Source organism: Notolepis coatsorum, assembly GCF_963971535.1.
Source record: "Notolepis coatsorum genome assembly, chromosome: 1".
Classification (NCBI taxonomy): domain Eukaryota; kingdom Metazoa; phylum Chordata; class Actinopteri; order Aulopiformes; family Paralepididae; genus Notolepis; species Notolepis coatsorum.
In genome coordinates this window covers 138,323,338-138,342,981 of record NC_140165.1, presented here as the reverse complement: position 1 = coordinate 138,342,981, position 19,644 = coordinate 138,323,338, and the positions used below count along the sequence as shown (strand labels likewise).

Sequence of the window (19,644 nt, the reverse complement as noted above, 5' to 3'; positions counted from 1 at the left end):
TAGAGTAGAAGTCTTATCATTATGGGATGTAAATTTACCCGGTCCATCTCCAGCGTGTATAATGGTATATACGTCCAAATCATGTTGTTTATCGAGTTATTGGCAATCGATCACTGTGTAGCGTGACGAGCCAGAGTCCCGGGACCTATAGCGAGTGCCCGGAAGTACTACGGACGTCTAGCACAACCTCTATGGCACATCCTGTTAAGCGATTGCGCCGATCGGCCACCAGATGGCGCTCCTGAACCGCCAGAGAGCTCAGTGGGTCCTGCTGGTGGATCTCAGGCCAGCGGAGGGGACATATGAATCCGATCGCAGATTTTTGAAATATTGATGTAAAGCGTCCTCCGGCAACTTGAGCATGGCCGGGAATGACGTCTAAAGACGTTTCCCGGCATAGAAAGTGTTAACATGCTTTATATCCTTATTTACTATATGCCGCGGTTAATCACTGAGTGATCTAATATGCATATTATTCAGAGCGAGAGGGGGGGGGATTGTGTTTCTCACATTGACGCTGTCTGTCTGTCGCGCGTCTACTGTGCCGAGTCAAGCGAGCACATTCAGCTGGGGACTAGAAAGGTGCGCTCAGTAGAGCACAGATGTCCGCTGCGCAGCCAGAGAAAAGATGGAATTAATGTACTGTATGCATTCAGAAGTGCTGAATAAATGTTTTATGGACCCATAATAGTGATTATTTATTATTTAAGTTAAGTTTTGCCATAATCATATATTTTTCCATAATCATAATGTTCCACAACATTGGTAAAAAAAATTCTATTCTATGAATCATTTTCGGCCTTTCGGTTTTCGGCCAACTGTTTTCTATTTTCGGTATCGGTTTCGGCCAAGAATTTCCCATTCGGTGCATCCCTATAATCGGCACATAATCTCACACATATCCCAACACATCCTTGTGTTGTGTTAATTACAGCTCAATGAAATGATGTAGATGAAAGAATAGCAATCCCTACTGTAATCCATATCTATTTTCTTTCATATACTTCATTTCATTGAGCTGTAATTAACACAACATGTCCTCTGATGACATCACTGGAGGACATATTCAAACTCATATCTGAACTGTCAAAACAAAATGAATGCGTGCAAAACCGTTGAGAGCCTTGGGATATGTATGAGATCATGTGCAAAATAAATCTGCGCTGTTTTTCGGTGATGTGTCCCTTTTTAAAGTGGGTGGCATTTCCCTTTTAAGATACACACCTTTCCTTACTCCTCCTGTGCCCCAGGACCTCATGCAAAGAGCTAGTAGCTAGTACATTGATCATGGTTAAAGGGGAACACCACCCAAATTAAGAATTCAACTACGTTATTCCTCTGGTCTTAAAGACGGAATACAAAATAATAGTGGATATTTTCTGAAGAATCTCAAATGGATTCTGTCTGTTTGGATGTCTTGACATCTTGAGTTGAACAAAATGTAACTTTTAAACGAGAATAGCGATTTTTGAACGTGAACGAATGCAAGATGTCAGCATCCTGATAGCAGACAGATTCTCCTCTGAAACGCTGACATGGGAAGAAGCAGGATGCCAGAGTTATATGTTGGCGCTGGAGCAGCCACACCAGGCACAGTGTCTTAGACTATTCTGGCGTTGCTGCTCCTCATCTCCCAGTGTTTCTATAGAGTCTGTGTGGCTGGTGAGAAAATAGCCATGACACCGATGCTACCCCTCCGTGCGTGGAGCTCCATGCCGGGGCGTGTCCAGTGTTGGACAGTCTGTGGCCGTTAACATGGTCGCCAGAATGAAGTGGGTGCCATTCAGCTGTCCATTCCGCTTCCAGTCTATTTCAGGGGTTACATGTTCAGGTACAATAGAATGCCTCAGAGTACAAATAAAATAAATGTACCTATATCAAACCCACCCTCTTTTCTTGATCCTCCAATCACAACTGTCGCTCCCCTCTGAGGATCAAGAAAAGAGGGCAGGGTTTGAGTTGGGTCAATTGTATGACAATCGGGAGGCGACATTGTTACTGAACATGTCATATGAAGCATATCTACATAAACAGCCCTGAGGACCAGCAAGTTGCTACCATCATGATGAGCTTTGGTCTGGTTTCTCTTGCCTCCAGGCAAAGGCAAGCGGTGGAAGAACCTTTACTTCATCCTGGAGGGTAATGACGCCCAGCTCATCTACTTTGAGAGTGAGAAAAGAGCCACCAAACCCAAAGGGCTGATCGACCTAAGTGTGTGCTCCGTGTACGGCGTGCATGACAGTCTGTTTGGCAGGTATGGCGCAAACAATTATGTGATTGGTTTATTTTGGCTAGACTGGTTAAATGGATAGACTTTTTAAACGTGCCGTCATTGAGCTCTGATTGGTCATTGGTCCTGAAAGTACCAAACAGAGCTGGTGTTTAATTTACGAGTATTGTCTACATGAACAGAGTGCCATCACATGAAACACCTGGGCCCTCATTTATCAATAATGCGTAGAAAGTGTTCTATTTTCGTTCCTAAGCACGGAATTTAGAATGTCTCTACGCACAGAAAAATCTGTATTTATCAACCGACAACCATGCATGCACAGGTCGTGCGCACACTCCGTGTTGATAAATACCAATGTTCTTATCGTCTATGTTCGAGCATTATTGTAATTACATTTGCATACTGAACTGCCCATAATTAACCATATATGGTAATGAAACACCCCCATGGAATGTAGAATAATGGACTAAGCGGACCTGAAACTTCACTGAGAGCGAGTCCTCCACGATCATTTCGTTGTGACCAATCTTATTTGGAAACATGACACACAAAATTATAGTATTTTGCTTTTTATTTTAAACAATATTTAATCGCGTTTGGAGATGGGTGTCACCACACTCACCAGCAACGACATGTATTTATCTATTATCTCTGAAAACAGCTCCCTGCGGAGCGCAGTCAGTGCACCCTGTAGTATTCCGATAACGCTATATAGATAAACCATGCTGCATTCATTCGGAAAGAAAGACCTATTCCAAATGCTATTTATAGGTTTTGACAATATTTACACTACTGTCGCTATTTTACATAATGAATTACGGGTCATACAGAACACGTCAGTCAAACTAATGCAAGAAAGTCCGCCTCATGTTGCAGTCTTCATATTCTACCGCTTGGTGACATGTACGCACGGTCTGATATACGCACAATCTCAAGCACACGTTCATTTTGATAAGTCCCACACTTTGCTTAGAAATGATTGTACGCACAGTTTACGCACATATCTGTGCGTACGCACCATTGATAAATGAGGGCCCTGGAGGTTAAGATGGGTATTTGGATCACTGATAAGACAGTGTGTGCCTCCTGACTTTTACCCTGAGGCCAGTTGTGAAGAATGGAATCTGATGAAATTAAAAAATCTTATTGTATTGTTGTTTTTTGTTTCTTTTATTTAATTTTTCATCTTACAATTGTATTGCTGTATTTTTAGACTTGCCTTTTTTAAGTATCTCCTCACCCCTGCTCTCCTCCAATCCTTCACTGTTCCCACCTCCTCCTCTGCTCTCCTCCACTCCTTCTCTGTTCCCCACCTCCTCATCTGCTCTCCTCCACTCCTTCTCTGTTCCCCATCTCCTCATCTGCTCTCCTCCACTCCTTCTCTGTTCCCACCTCCTCCACTCCTTCTCTGTTCCAACCTCCTCTGCTCTCCTCCACTCCTTCTCTGTCCCCACCTCCTCCACTCCTTCTCTGTCACCACTTCTTCATCTGCTCTCCTCCACTCCTTATCTGTTCCAACCTCCTCTGCTCTCCTCCACTCCTTCTCTGTCCCCACCTCCTCCACTCCTTCTCTGTCCCCACCTCCTCCACTCCTTCTCTGTCCCCACCTCCTCCACTCCTTCTCTGTTCCAACCTCCTCTGCTCTCCTCCACTCCTTCTCTGTTCCCACCTCCTCCACTCCTTCTCTGTTCCAACCTCATCTGCTCTCCTCCACTCCTTCTCTGTTCCCACCTCCTCCACTCCTTCTCTGTTCCAACCTCCTCTGCTCTCCTCCACTCCTTCTCTGTCCCCACCTCCTCCACTCCTTCTCTGTCCCCACCTCCTCCACTCCTTCTCTGTCCCCACTTCTTCCTCTGCTCTCCTCCACTCCTCTGTTCCCCACCTCCTCATCTGCTCTCCTCCACTCCTTCTCTGTTCCCACCTCCACTCCTCTGTTCCAACCTCCTCTGCTCTCCTCCACTCCTTCTCTTTCCCCACCTCCTCCACTCCTTCTCTGTCCCCACCTCATCCACTCCTTCTCTGTCCCCACCTCCTCCACTCCTTCTCTGTCCCCACCTCCTCCACTCCTTCTCTGTTCCAACCTCCTCTGCTCTCCTCCACTCCTTCTCTGTCCCCACCTCCTCCACTCCTTCTCTGTTCTCACCTCCTCCTCTCCTTAATGCTGTATGTTCTCTCCTCTCAGGCCAAACTGTTTCCAGATCGTGGTACAGCACTTCAGTGAGGAACAGTACATCTTCTACTTCGCAGGAGAAACTCCTGAGCAGGCGCAGGTATGGTCTCTTGTCTTTCTCTGGGTGCATTTACATCACATGAATATCAGTCATCTGTCTTATGGGTTGGTGTATGTAAACGCCTGATTCCTCTCCCAATTGCAGGACTGGATGAAGTGCCTGCAAACGTTCTGCAGTAACCTAAGGAAACCTACCCAACCCACCACCAACAAGAGACTCAGACAGGTTCACAATGCATACCATCTACAGATATATTATGTGTGTCAGACAGTTGTATTTGGGTGGAAAATCATATACAATTCCTGATAAGGGCTACTTATGATGTGTTGCCAATTTGCCATCACCTACAACAGTGGCTAAATGGGGACCCATCGGGTCCACTGTGTTCAGAGACGGCAACTTTGATAGTGCATAGTCTTTTTCAAGCTCCATGTACATGGCGACGTTTTGAAAAGCTTAGCAGCAGGAATTGAAAGAGTTCAGGTGAGTTCAGGATGTAAGAGGGTAGAGAGTGCAGCTATTCAATTTGTTCGTGAGGGAGTGAAATGTAGAGGAGGTAGGTTTTTAGGCAGGCATGAGTCAGGCCACCTAAAGGGAGTGTTGTGGTGTAACCCAACTTGTCAATTATGTCGTAGACGGAACTTCGTGATCAATATAGGTTTACACACATATACCAGGTACATGTAGGTTATAAATGAGGAGTGCTCTCGTCATGGCCGCTGGGAGGTCACTGAGGGAGACAAGGGGACACTGGGCTTAAGTGTAGCGAGGGGTGGCGGTCATAGCCCTTTGACTCTCATTTAGGTGTAAGTTAAGTTTTGTTTGGGGCAACCAAAAGAGATTCCCCCACAGGAGCTAATGATTGGGAGATGCAGATAGATTTGGGAGGAAAACTCATTGCATGAGAGATAGTTAGCACGAACTTGAGGCCTGACCTAATGTTATGGTATGGGAGTCGGCGGATAGTTTATTTTATAGAATTGACTGTGCCTTGGGAGGATTCAGTGGAGGAGGCTTAAATATGCAGATTTGGCAGCAGAAACTGAACAGCGAGGATGGAAAGCTAGGGTTCGTCCGGGTAGAAGTGGGATGCAGAGGGTTTATATCATGACCGACTTCATCATTATTAGGAGAGCTGGGGATTTGTGGGAAGAGTTTGCGAAAAGCCAGTAAATTAGATGTCAGAAAAAGCATTGAAAGGAAGGAAGTCAGTGGATTGAGGAGAAATAATGTCAGCTGGGGTCCAAAGTAACCTATTGGGTAAGGGTATTCCTTTTATTCTCTGTTTGTTTCATGTGTGATGTTGTTATCAGGAATAGTAGTTTTCGACGTGGGATAACACAAGGAGGTTCTGCATGTGTGTATCGTAGGCAATGAGAGCTACCCAGGTGATATACTGGCTCTCACTGCCTGTGTATCTGTGTTTGGGTTGTGGCGGTCATGGATCCGTTAAAATTCTCGAAGACATTGTGACGTCACGAGACTGCTGCCATCTTAGTTTGGGGGTAAACAAACTGGTGTGTACGAGCAATAGTGAGCTCCGTTTTTAAGGGGATACACTGCAGGTGAATAGGGTAAAAAAAATAACTAATAGATATCACAATGAAACTTCCCCAGTTGATTACTTATATTAAGACAAGACTTTTTTGTATTACAAGTTTTCTGAAATTGTATGTTTAAATATGCAAATGAGGCATGATCTACTTAAATATGCACTAATTTGCATATAATTCCAGGACAGAAATCTGAACATTGGATAAAGCCATTTTCAAAATTATAGTTTCATTTTGTTGACATATTAGAGCCAAAGGTTATTACAGAGGGGATTTTGGATATCTCTTTTTATCACTCCATAAATCAGAAAATACTCCATTCAGTAATTTTTTATGGTAAAATTCCATATTTCGCCATGTTTTTAGGAATAAAATGTGATATAAATCAGTGTATGAATGCGATATCAACAAACCCTTCTGTAAATACCTTCAGAACATAGATATGAATAGAACTGGAAGCTTTGGTGTATGTGAGTGCTACTGAAGTGGAGATTTCTGGCTCAGAGTATGAGGAAAAACTCTTAAAACTCATTTTTGGGAAAACGCCTTCAAAGTTCTGTATTGTAAAATGCCATACTTTTTTTTTTAAACAGATATTTACAAACACAATACCTAATCAAACCATTAGTAATAGACAACCTAAACACATGCCTGATAACTGAATAATAATAATAATGATGTTATTGAACTGAACAGAACTACACACAGGCTACAAACAGTGTAGTACAGTGTAGTACCCCCCTAATAGGCAAAACATATTTGAATAGATATCACTATGAAACTTTCCCAATTTGTTATGTACATATAAACTAAGAAAAAATATATTGCAAGTTTTCTGAAATGTATGTTATATATGTAAATGAGGCACTTCCCCATTAAATATGTGCACATTTATGGATGCAATAAGGCAAAATGATGTAAAATAAACAACTAAATGTGTGTTATTGACGTTTTATTGTCACTCGTTTCATAGAAGACATGTTTAGGAAGCAAAATATAACAAAATCTCAAAATCAACAAAAAAAGTATATTTGACTATTCACCTGCAGTGTCTCGCCTTAAATAGTAATAACATAAGAACGAAAAAGGCATGTAAGCTACTTGAAGCCTCCAGTGCACATACACTGAGAATGGACTATACCATATTATGGTGAAGTAGCTAGCAGCTAACATGTATCTGCTGTTTACAGCCTCACAGCCAATAATTAATTTACGATATAAATATTTTTTCCTTATTCTCACCTGTTATGAAATGGGTAGAGCAGACATACGTATGATTTGACTTGGGGGACCAGTGTCTGCTTTGGTCAACTCTCCCGTCTGCGTCTGTGTGCCCTCTTGATAGTCGCCAGCCACTTTTTTCTCTGTGATGCCTCAACTGGTATTATATAAAACCATCATGACATGGGCCATGTAATACATTCATAGTGTGTGGTTCCATAGTATACATACAGTATATATAGGCATGTTAGACTACTTTTGTACCAACAATACCCTTGGGCAGGAGATAAACGTTGAAGGCATTTCCCCCCGCAGCTTCTCTATTTTAGGCTAGTTACTACAGTTACTCTAGTAGGACAGATCAGTCATTCCCTTCTGTCTCGTCTCAGGTGAGCAGCCTGGTCCTGTACGTGGAGGAGGCCCACAAGCTGCCGGTGAAGCACTTCAACCAACCTTACTGTAACATCTACCTGAACAGCGTCCAAGTGGCCAAAACACACCCCAGAGAGGGCCAGAACCCTGTCTTCACAGAGGAGTTCATCTTCGAGTGGGTTCCTACCTCCTCCTCCCTCCCCCCGTTCTGCTCCTCCTCTTCCTCCTCCTCATCACGTCTTGATCTTTCTCATCATCCTACTCCTCCTCCTCATTATCTTCCTCTCTCCGTCCTCCACTTCATCTCCCCTCCGCTACTAGTGTATCTCACCTAGTGTCTCTCCTCACTGGTTTTCCTGGATACTTCATGGTTTAGTTTTGTAACTGTGTTTATCTTTCTGCTCTGGTTTCAGTGACTTGTCCAGTGAAATCAACAGGTTTGAAATCAGCCTGAGCAACAAGACCAAGAAGAGCAAAGAGAGTGACATCTGTGAGCCTGTCTTAAAATTTTGAAAATACTTTTAAGTTACATTGCAAATTTTGTCTTGACCTCCTTTGAGTGATGTCGCTATTCTTACCTACGCTATTCTTCTCCCCCCCCCTCTCTCCCTCCCTATCAGTGTTCATGCGCTGCCAGCTGAGTCGTCTCCAGAAGGGTCAGATGATAGATGAGTGGTTCCCTCTCAGCTCCCATGTGCCTCTGAAGGGCATCGAGCCTGGCTCCCTGCGTGTGCGCGCCCGCTACTCCATGGAGAAGATCATGCCGGAGGAGGAGTACAGCGAGTTTAAAGAGGTCCGAGTCGCTTCTGAGGAAGTCATGTCCACTGCTGCAAACTAGTCTGCTCTATTATCCACTTCAGATGACACTGTTCCCCTTTTCTCTGCGCGTGTGTGTGCGTGTGTCCCTCCCTCCCTCCACAGATGGTCCTCCAGAAGGAGTTCCATGTGATCTATGCTCTGGCTCATGTGTGTGGTCAGGACCGCTCCCTACTGGCCGGCCTCCTGCTCAAGATCTTCAGACACGAGAAGGTGGAGGCTCCCCTACTCAGGACTCTCAACGACAAGGAGATCAACATGGAGGGTACGATGAGCACACACATACAGTTGCTCAGGACGTTTTGGTTGACATTTTCACCTCTAGTTGAGGTTACGTTGGGGCGTCAGAATTAGGTTAAATATAGGTCTATAAACAACGAATACTTTCATCAAGAATTCCTCACTCCGATACACACTCTTCAGATAACTGAGAATTGGTTGAGAAGTTAGATTTATTGAAAGGTTTGAAAATATACATACAATATTGTAACTTACTATGACGCAAACTGTATTGATCCCAATCAATGTATCGCTGACGCCCCTGATTTGCATGGAGGTCTTGTTGATAAATGTAATGAATCCAACCATATCCTTAAACCCCTGTACACACATGGTGGTTTTGAAGTAGAGGTGTCCCTGTGCTGTTCCCAGACGAGGCGACGACGTTGTTCCGAGCGACCACCCTGGCCAGCACGCTGATGGAGCAGTACATGAAGGCTACCGCCACGCCTTTTGTGCACCACGCACTCAAAGACACCATCCTCAAGATCATGGAGAGCAAGCAGTCCTGCGAGGTAACACAAGAGTGGAGTACACACACACAGGCACACACAGACACACACACACACACACACACAGGGACACACGCATAGATACACACAAACACACACACACACACATAGATGCACATACATTTACATATACACACATTCATACTGTACATACTCACTCACATATCCATACACATTCTTGCATTGCTATACTATCGAGGACTATCGACTACACTTGATTTACTGTATTGCTAATTACCAATATTGGTGTTGATTTGAGTCCTTTCCATTCCAGTTCCATGCTGTTCCTCAATACTTACTGCATACTAGCTCTGGCTAGTTGTCCACAAACCAGTGCAAAGTCAATGGGGTCAAGCTCCTGTCTGTACAAGCTGACTGAGGCTCACTGAGATTTACTCCACAGTCGACACAAGGTAAATTTACTCCACAGTCGACACAAGGTAAATTTACTCCACAGTCGACACAAGGTAAATGTCGGCGAGCCTCGTCAGCTTGTACAGACAGGAGCTTGAGCCCATTGATTATGCACTGGTTTGTGGCTAACTATCCGGAGCTAGTGTGAGGAGCAGCGTGGGTGTTGCTTAGAAAGGACTCTACCAGTTACGTATGTGCAAGGATATCCGGTAGTTGTTTTAACCCTTTCTCTGCCACGCTTATGTACATCCTTATACCATCCTCTGCCAGCTCTATTTGTCTATGGAGAAGTTCCCCTTCTTTGCAGGGCTATAACTTTTTTAATTGTATTGCTAAATTGACATTACTATGGCCCATTCAACGTCAATTATATATCGTTTAGGATGTAGCAACGTTCTACTTTTTCATTCACATATTCATACTAAAATACGGTCTAAAGTATAAATATGTTTTTAGCGTTTTCTGCAGCATTCTGCAGAACGTGATTTATAGCCCTAAATGCATTATATTGATGATCAAATACAGTTTGATAGCGATCGGCGCCAGATAAAAAATGTCAAATGTACGTGCTTCTAGAAGTTACTACTCATCATCTGATGTTGACCGGATGAGGGGGGGGGTCGTTTATAATTCCGTGGCCAACATTAGATGATTCATGTAGTGTGGGTGATATGATCATCAGAGCAGTTTGTATCGAACACGGTAATAATAAACGCTGAAACTTACCCCAGTCTCCTCGGGCCGTTGGGCAATCAGCTTGGAGTAGAAAGTTTCCTATTATGGGATGTTGATCTAGATGAACCATTTCCAGGTTGTATAATACTATATACGTCCAAATAACGTTGTTTATTGAGTTAGGGCGAGCGATTGATTATCCAGTGTGTCGAGATGGAGCCCCGGGAGCTATAGCGAGTGGCGGACCGAATTTGGATGAGCACCACTTTCTGTTTCCGGTTTGCTGTTTGGGCGATCCGCCGATCGGCCACCAGATGGCGCTCTTGAACCGTTGGAGAGTTGAGAGGAGATCAACAGGAGATCTCAAGTCTCCGCGGGTGAAATATGATTGCCATCACAGATTTTTGAAATATTGATCTCAATGACGTGTTACGGCGTCATTGGCAGATTAAGCATGGCGGAGAATGATGTGTTAACTCGTCCATGGCGATTAAAGGGTTAAATTAGTTGGATAATCTTAATGGCAAATCTTTTTTATATATATTATTTCTTTTGTATTCATTTTATAGGGTGAATGTGTACAATTTGTAAATAAAGTGAACACATGACGGCACGAGTAATGTGGAGTAAAGGATTCCTGTCTAGTTCTCCTGAAAAGTCATATCTCAAGACCTTTCACTACACTGTATGTGCGCGTCAATGGGGAAGATGAATGTGAAGTACTGTAGCAGCGTGAAGTAGGCAGCACGGTGGAAAAACGTCAGAAGAATCAACAGGCTGGTGATTATCAAAGGATTGGCTGGTCATGGATTATCAAAGGACATACAATACTGCCCAAGAAAGACCCAGGGAATAATGTTCTGAAGCAGGCTAATGGCTCCATGGCTGTTTTGTGAGCTGTTTCAGACAACTGAACAAAATGGTGTGCATGCTTTTAATTGACATTCTCTGTGTAGTGTTGATGATCAATAAGGATGATTGACAAGCACATCACTGTAAGCCCCACAGCAAAGTGGGCATTTGTGCTGTGTGGTGAAATTAGTTTGAAATGAGTTCCCACTGTTGCACCCCGGCTGACAACACAGCCTCCACACAGGTTGCAGAATTCTGTCTCGGCCTCAACCCTCACCATTACATGGCTAGACGTAACCTTAATTTAAATCCTAACCTTTAACCCTGAAATGGCTAAAAAGTGGCTTTAAAGTGAGCACCGGGTCAGCATGTCTTATGTGGATATGTCATCTTTGTATCCTTAGGTAGAAAGTTCAAAAGTGTGCAAGCGCACACACGCACACACACACACACACACACACACACACACACACACACACACACACACAAAGGCTGTCCCCGAACCCTGTTTTTAGGGTTCGAACGTTCGCCAGGGTTTTTCGAACGTTCGTTTTTTTTTATTAATTAATTTTATTATTATAGATCCTACGGAGGGCGGCATTGCATAGTCTATCGGTGAAAAAAATGTTGTTTACAGTGGTGGCTGTTCATGTAAACATGTAATTAAACAAAGCACTCAGAAGAAAATAAAGGGAAAAGACGGCAGTCAAACATCATATCATATAATAACGCACTCACTTTTTGTCCCGGTAGAACATCGCCGTATGAATTGGAATAACCGAAGCTTTCTGGTCTGGCGGGCTTGAAATTTCCATAAATGTGTACTATCCAATCCATGAATCCATTTTGTTAGATCCAGTATTGACTGAATGTATCTGTGATTATTATAGATTTTCCTGGTTGACTCTCCCGCTCCCGGTCCCGGACGTGATGTCACACGAAAGCCAGCCGCACTCACCCAATAGACTATTCTATTCTAAACAGTTATATTAGTGTGAACGTAATATACATTTTATCCAGTGCATATTTGGATAGTATTGTGATATCATAATCCCATCTATATATATAGTTTTTTTTTTATACATTTCAACATTTGATTGCTGCATTCATTTTGCTACGTGCATTTTTCAATTGGCTTCGTTCGAGCGTTGCGCACTTGGCGATGTTTCTATTGCCTCAGAAGTCAGAACAGAGGGGGGGATGAACAGGAAGCATAAACATTTTTTATATATTACACGTTATTGTGCATTTTAACTTTACTGTCTAGTATCGTAATAAAAAATGTTGACTAGACACTCGGCACCTGTATACTATGGATTAATTACCCCTGGAAAAAAACAACTGAAATAAATTACGATCGAATATTCGATAGGTATTCTACCTTTTGATTTAAGGATCAAATAAGTTATTTACAAAAGCGGGATTTATTGCACAATTAGTTTAACAAGAAAGCAATGCAGATAAACAATCATACAAAAAAACAGGCGCAGTAATTGAAACATTAACAACAAGTCGGCACTCAACTCTGAACATTAACAACTTGTAACATTTAAAATATACATTAACAATAATAATAATAATAATTAACAAACGTGGGATTTATTGCATAAGTCGTTTTTAACAAAGCAATGTAGATAAATAATTTTTATTATCTTTTTCCCCCTCCTTTTTTTTTGATTTTTCTCCCATCCCACTGTTAGTCGTTATGCCAATTCCCAACCCCCTTCCTGGTTGTTGCGCACTCCCCCCTACTGTTGGTCCGGGAGGCCGGAGACTGTCACATGTTTTCCTCCGACACATGTGCAGCCAGCCGGCAGCCAGCCAGCCTGGCAGCGCAGATTCTCACCGGGAGAGTGTAACGTGTGGAAGGTCACACTACCTTTCTCCAGATCCTACCCTCGCTGTGCAGGCGCATCGACCGAACTGTAGGGGTCGCTGTCCACAACGCCCAGGACCCACCCACGGCTTCCCTCCCCCTAACTCAGCCAAACGAGTTAGTATAGCGATCAGCCCAAGCCAAGGCAATGCTGACTCTCCGGGAGTCGAGACCGCAGCCTCTTGCATTGGTGACGAGCACAATCTCCGCTACGCCACCTGACCGCCCACCAATGCAGATAAATAATAAGTAACCAAACAATAAAACGTTGCCTCACGCGGGTCGGCAGTTGGCCTAAACTCTCTTCATGTTGTGTGCCAAGAATATAAGTTTGTCCACATTGTCAGGGAAGATGGAGCTCCTCATCTTATTGACAATGTATCCTGCCTTAGAAAAGATTCGTTCCGATGGTGTGGAAGTGGCTGGGATACAAAGGCAGTGTTTTGCTGCCAGTGACAGTGTTGGGTAGCGGTCAGAATTGGCCTTCCACCACAATAGCGGGCCGCCGGACTTAACTTTGGATTTGTCCTGGAGGTATTGCTCCATCTCTTTTTTTGCAGATCCGCCACCTTCCTCCCTCTCCTCCTCATCCCCCGACTGAAGCAACATTTCTATTTCATGTTTTCTTTTTCTTTTTTGGCGGGGGTCCAGCCAAGTCTCCTCTCCCTCTTCCTCGCTTGCACCGTCTTCCACGGTTGCGTCACGCTGTTGCAAGTGGTCAGCAAGGAGAACAACCTGGAAATAAAATATTGTATTAATAATTAAAATCGGAGAAGATGTTGTGCTTGCCTTGTGCAGGCTACAATGTGGCATGATAAGATAGTTGTGTGAATATCGGTCAGACTCAGAGTAGTTTAATTAATAATTGAATATATTAGTCAATAGTCTAACCTGGATATATACGTTGTCCTTCATCTCATCATCGATGAATTTGAGATGTTTGAACCGGGGGTCCAGGGCAGCAGAAAGGAGATAGATACTGGCAGGTTCCAGGTGTTGCAGTTCCCATCTGGTATCAATCTCATGGACCAGGGACTTTTTCAGATCTTTTATCGCAGGGCTGTCCGACTCATCTGGTGACAAGTGCCGTTTTTTAAGATTCGTTAACATGGGCACGGTTGCCGACAAGGACACATCCGCCTTTTTGGAGACGGTGGGGTCGGACAACACGGCTGTTCTTGGCCATCGTTGCTCCACCAAGCGATCCAGCGTTGACAATGTGGAGTTCCAACGAGTGGCAACGTCTGGGATTAATTTGTGGGCTATGACGTTCTACTGTTCTTGTTTTGCTTTCAGAGCAGCTGTAGCTTTTGCGCTCTTTTTAAAATGCGCTACCAGATTCCTGCCCGCTGCAACAGTGCGATGCACGCAGGGGGCGAATTTAGAGCCCGCCACCCGCCATTGGCGCTCAGTTTTTACGTTTGGCGCCTCCCACTGAGAGGTCTGCCTGCCGTGTGGCGTGTAATCAATCAATCAAGTTCATAACGATACTCTTATTTTGAAAATCTGTGCTGGTCTCATTTCCGCCCCAAGCGCAGCTCCAGTCATAATATCGATGGCTCCGGCAGTTAGCAACATTCGGTTCGTATGATACTCTTATTTTGAAAAAAAACGTGGCAACGAGTCATATCCGCCCAGCCCTGCAGCGGGATACTATTGGCTTCTGCTCGTATCAACACAGAGGCAGTCTGCTCTAGTCTAGAGCGGACCTCCATGAGCTACCGTTACTGTTTAAACAATGACCCAGTCAACTATTCACTTTTAGTTTAATACATGACGAGGCATTGTCTAACGGTATCTAGCTGGCTAGCTACTGATAGCTGCTGATATCAACAAATGCTCCAGCAATAGTCGACTCGAGTGCATAATACCTCCGTTCCCTCGTTAGCTAGCTCACGTTAGCTAGCTCACGTTAGATCTATATGTCCCAGTAAACTAAATTGTCTTAACGTTATCTAGCGGGCTAGCAGTAGCTACAGATAGCTCCTGATATCAATGTCTTATAACATTGATTCAATGCGTATTCTAGCTGAGGGCATGTTGAATGTGATTTGACCAAAGAACCATAACATTATACCAATAGGGTCCAGCTGCAGCGCCGGAGAATCCTTGCATGCTGAATGTAGGGTCTAGCTGAATATAGGTTCTAGCTGCAGCGCCGGAGAATCCTTGCTGGAGCTGGAGGCTACTCAAGTATACACACAGACAGTGGAGCTGTTTGCAGATAGCGAGCATTTTGACTTATTGCGTGGTGGCGATGTCTCGCAGATAATACAACCACAAGTATGATTTTATAATATATATTTTATTAAAAAAAATTATATAAAATATATATATATATATTTTTAATCAAAAAAAATTTGGCAGGTAAGAAATATGCTTGGCGGGTAGATTCTTCCCATCTACCCGCCACTGGCCGGTGAGTCAAAAAGTAAATTTCGTGCCCTTCATGCATGGTGCTCTGTTTGAGGGAGGAGTTTATGCACAGCTGTAATGTGTGTCCCGAGCAGCAGACCCCCTGGACCTTGCCCCAATTTTCTGGGTCCTGTGTAAGTGTCTCGGTACACAGCTTCATGTTGCTGGCATTGTCATGCACAACAGCCACTCTTTTGTAGTTGGGTATGTCATACGCGCCAGCCACTTCACCCAGCCGTTGCACGATGTTTACTCCAGAATGTTTTATCTCCAGTTCTTTCGTTTCCAAGACATATCCCAGTAGTTCCCACTCGTTAGAAATAAAATTACAGGTGACTGCCATGTACGCCTCCATCGCCACCGACGTCCAAGCGTCTGTTGTGAATGCCACCGCTGTGGCATGGTCAATGTAAAAGGAGACTTTCTCCCGCACGGCCCCGTACTTCAGAGTTAGGTTGTTGGAAACGGTGGATCTTTTGGGCATGGTGTAACCCGGCGCCATCACATTAACCATTCTCCTGAATCCCTCACCCTCTACTACATTTATGGGCCTCATATCCAATGCAATAAAGTCCACAATGGAGTCCAATAACTCCTTCTTTCTCTTCTCGCTCATTGGTTTTGCATCAAATTGCAGTAGTGTCTGCGTGGTTGAGGAGGTGGGCCCGCCGTCCAGATCCAGTTTATGTACCTAAAATAATGAATTTGTTATTATTATTAGCATATATAATTTTGTTCTTATTATATTTATTTGAGGCCAGGCCAACAGGGCATCATGCTTTCGCGCAGCAGGCTGCCAGGCGGCCAGGCCACTAGGCCAGCAGCCTGCACGTGGCGAATGGCGATATTTCTAATTACTAATTAGGGCCCAATACTTACATTTTTTAAATGAGCAGCCAGGTTGGATGTGCCACCGTGGAATGCCAAGTGCTTGTCGCACATTTGACACACAGCCTTTGCCTTATCCTCCGTTAATTTAAAGTGTTTCCACACAGGTGACGTCTTCCCACTTCTTGCAGCTGCCATGATTGAATAATTGAGCCGAGCGCCGCAGGGACGCGCCTCTTCACCTCGACTCGACTCGCCTTTTTTTTTTGTTTTTTTTTACCGTTCTAACCCATTAACACTTTGATCGCCAGGCTTAAATTCAGAATAAACCATCCCACGCCAGCTCTATTTGTCTATGGGGATGTTTACCTTCTTTGCAGGGCTATACCTTTTTTAATTGTATTGCTAAATTGACATTACTATGGCCCATTCAACTTCCTATATCTATTGTTCAGGGTGTAGCAACCTTATACTTTTTCATTCACATATTCATACTAAAATACGGCCTAAAGTATAAGTATGTTTTTATCGTTTTCTGCAGGTTTCTCCAGAACGTGATTTATAGCCCCAAATGCATTATATTGATGATGAAATACAGTTTGATAAGAATCTGCGCGAGATAAAAAATTTCAAATGGACGTGCTTCTAGAAGTTACTACTGATCATCTGATGTTGACCGGATGGGGGGGGGGGGGTCGTTTATAATTCCGTGGCCAACATTAGATGATTCATGTAGTGTGGGTGATATGATCATTAGAGCAGTTAGTATTGAACACGTTAAAAAATAACGCTGAATCTTACCGTAGCTTCCTCATAGCGTTGGGCGATGAGCGTGGAACAGAAATATTCCTATTATGGGATGTAGAAATATGCGATCCATTTCCAGGTTGTATAATAGTATATACGTCCAAATCATGTTGTTTATCGAGTTATTGGTAACGGATTGCTATCCGTTGTGTCTAGCTCGAGTCCTGGGACTATTACCGAGTGATCGGACCGAATTGAAATGAGCACCAGCTTCCATTTCCTGTTTCCGCTCTGGGCGATCCGCCGATCGGCGACCAGATGGCGCTCTTGAACCGTTGGAGAGTTGAGAGGGGCTCAACAGTAGATCTCAAGTCTCCGGGGGAGAAATGTGATTTCGATCACAGATTTTTGAAATATTGATATCAAAGACTTGGTACGGCATGGCGGGGAAAGACGTCATACGGCGTTTTTGGCGATTAAAGTGTTAATTAAAATCCGAATGCCAGCGTAACGTTCGAACGTTCGGGCTCAGCCTTAACACACACACACACACACTCTCTATTACCACTCTATTACTATATTATACACTATTTCCATGTGGGAAGTATTTTTAAGTGCAGTAGAGGCGACCTCAACTAACCTTAAGTCCTTTACATGGCAGCAGTTACAGAGAGAAAGTCGTCTTCAGGAAGTAGTTTTTTCATTTGACATTTGTTATGTATGAGTGCTTTGGCTCCACAAGCCCAGCGGCTAGACGCAATGGTAACAATGTTACCGTGACACGTCAACATTGCTTCAGCTTGAGATAAGAAAATAATTAATAATATATACAAATATATTGTGCTTTGAGATTGACATTGAAGTTGTGGTAATTAAATTGGATTGATCTGTAAAATTGATAATTGAAATAATCTGAATAGATTATGTATTTGATCTATGCTACAGTAAACTAATTCTTAAGGTTTTAATTGCACGTAAATTGCTCATATTGTTCAGGAGTCCCACGGGACAGACTCATTTTCCTCTTACCTCACACACATTCTCCAGCCGTCACTTTTCATCATGTTTAGGAAATCAAATAGATAGTCAATTCTGATTATTATATCAATGATCAATTTCACAGATCAATCTAATTTTATTTCCACAACTTTCATTTACTTTCACTTACAAGTTTATCGTACCGCTAATTATATTATAGTTGTCTACATTCTCTCTTTCTTCTCTCTCTGTCCTGTCTTTCTATCCATCTTCTAGTTGAATCCTTCTAAACTGGAGAAAAATGAGGATGTGAACCTGAACTTGGCTCATCTCCTCAACATCCTGCATGAGCTGGTGGAGAAGATCTTCATGGCCGCTGAGATCCTGCCCCCGTAAGTACACAGTCAGTTACACACAGTCATACACACGCTACACCAGTGCCTTCCTTGTTATATTGTTGTACAATTAATGGAAAGAAAACTCATTGTTTGGTACAGACACATCGTCATCATTGAATTATTTATTTTCAGCCCCATTTCCCTCCAATTCGCAAACAAGTATGTTTAGAATGAATGCCTTGAAATCACACTTGTTTGTGTTTGGGGAAACACTGTCTTACACACATTATGCAGACACTTATGCACACACACACACACCAGCGTTTCCGTTAGCCGGTAATTACCGGTATTTGACCGGCAAAATCTGTTGAAGTCCGACACATTTAATCTCTCCGGTCTTAATGTCCGGTGAAAATAATTCCCTGAGTCTAAGCACAATTTGATTATTTGAATTGTATTAAAATAGGCTAAAATTAAATAGCCTATGCGATGAACGAAACGATCATTACATTTGTTTCCTCGTTGCTTCTAATAATGACAACGACGTTGTCAGCGAGAGCTTAGTGCTGGGTGTGCGAACTTTTGTGAAGCTGCAGAGCCAGAGCAACAACAGCACAATGCAGTATTCCAGCAGTACTCCAATTCAGCCATTTTCAGCCAATGTTGGGTGGGGGGCGCTGCTGTGCGGTTCCCAGAAAAGAGCCAATAACAGCTGAATGAGCTGCTCTGCAGCGCCATACTCTTTGCAAATAAGTCGTTGCGAGGTGGAGAGAGTCGTCACGCAAACCACGATAATGTTGCCGTCTCTCTGCTTTCTCAGTTCTTCGCTTGATATAATTAATACAAATGTCCAATATAACGGAATTCGTTAGCTCATAAAAATGTGATTATAACAGACTGCTGTTTAGTGTCGGACCGACTGCCCACATACGCGGCCTATTTTATTTCAAGTCAGCAGCAGCACGGAGTATCGAGGGACTTATTTTATTTGGAATATATTAATGACTGTATACGCAAAAGTAGCCTAGTTTTAAGTAATACTATTATAAATCTACATGCCTTGAGGATGACATTCTTTATATAGCCTGCCTATCAATTGTTTTAACGCTCAATAAACTATGACCGGAATTAATCTCATTTGTCCGGTAGATTGAAATCTTGCAGGTCACGGAGACCGGCAACAATTTTCTCTAACGGAAACCCTGACACACACACTCATCATGCACGCACTCATCATGCACACACACATTCTGCAGACACTCATCATGCACACACACGTCCAAGCAGTAAGTCAGTTGGTTAGT

General features: G+C 43.4%; 1 protein-coding gene across 3 annotated transcripts in view; it reads left to right on the top strand.

The window, feature by feature from the left end:
* The window catches only part of rasa1a (RAS p21 protein activator (GTPase activating protein) 1a), a 112,356-nt gene that overhangs the window by 76,726 nt on the left and 15,986 nt on the right, over positions 1-19,644 (top strand). For all 3 annotated transcript variants that reach the window (XR_014619597.1, XM_084313055.1, XM_084313054.1), the window contains exons 11-19: positions 2,098-2,254; positions 4,416-4,503; positions 4,609-4,689; positions 7,628-7,785; positions 8,024-8,100; positions 8,231-8,403; positions 8,532-8,691; positions 9,078-9,220; positions 18,279-18,394. Coding sequence is in view for 2 of the 3 variants with exons in the window: in XM_084313055.1 (XP_084169181.1) it covers positions 2,098-2,254; positions 4,416-4,503; positions 4,609-4,689; positions 7,628-7,785; positions 8,024-8,100; positions 8,231-8,403; positions 8,532-8,691; positions 9,078-9,220; positions 18,279-18,394 (1,153 nt within the window). In the remaining variant the exon portion in view is untranslated. The remainder of the gene's footprint in view (positions 1-2,097; positions 2,255-4,415; positions 4,504-4,608; positions 4,690-7,627; positions 7,786-8,023; positions 8,101-8,230; positions 8,404-8,531; positions 8,692-9,077; positions 9,221-18,278; positions 18,395-19,644) is intronic.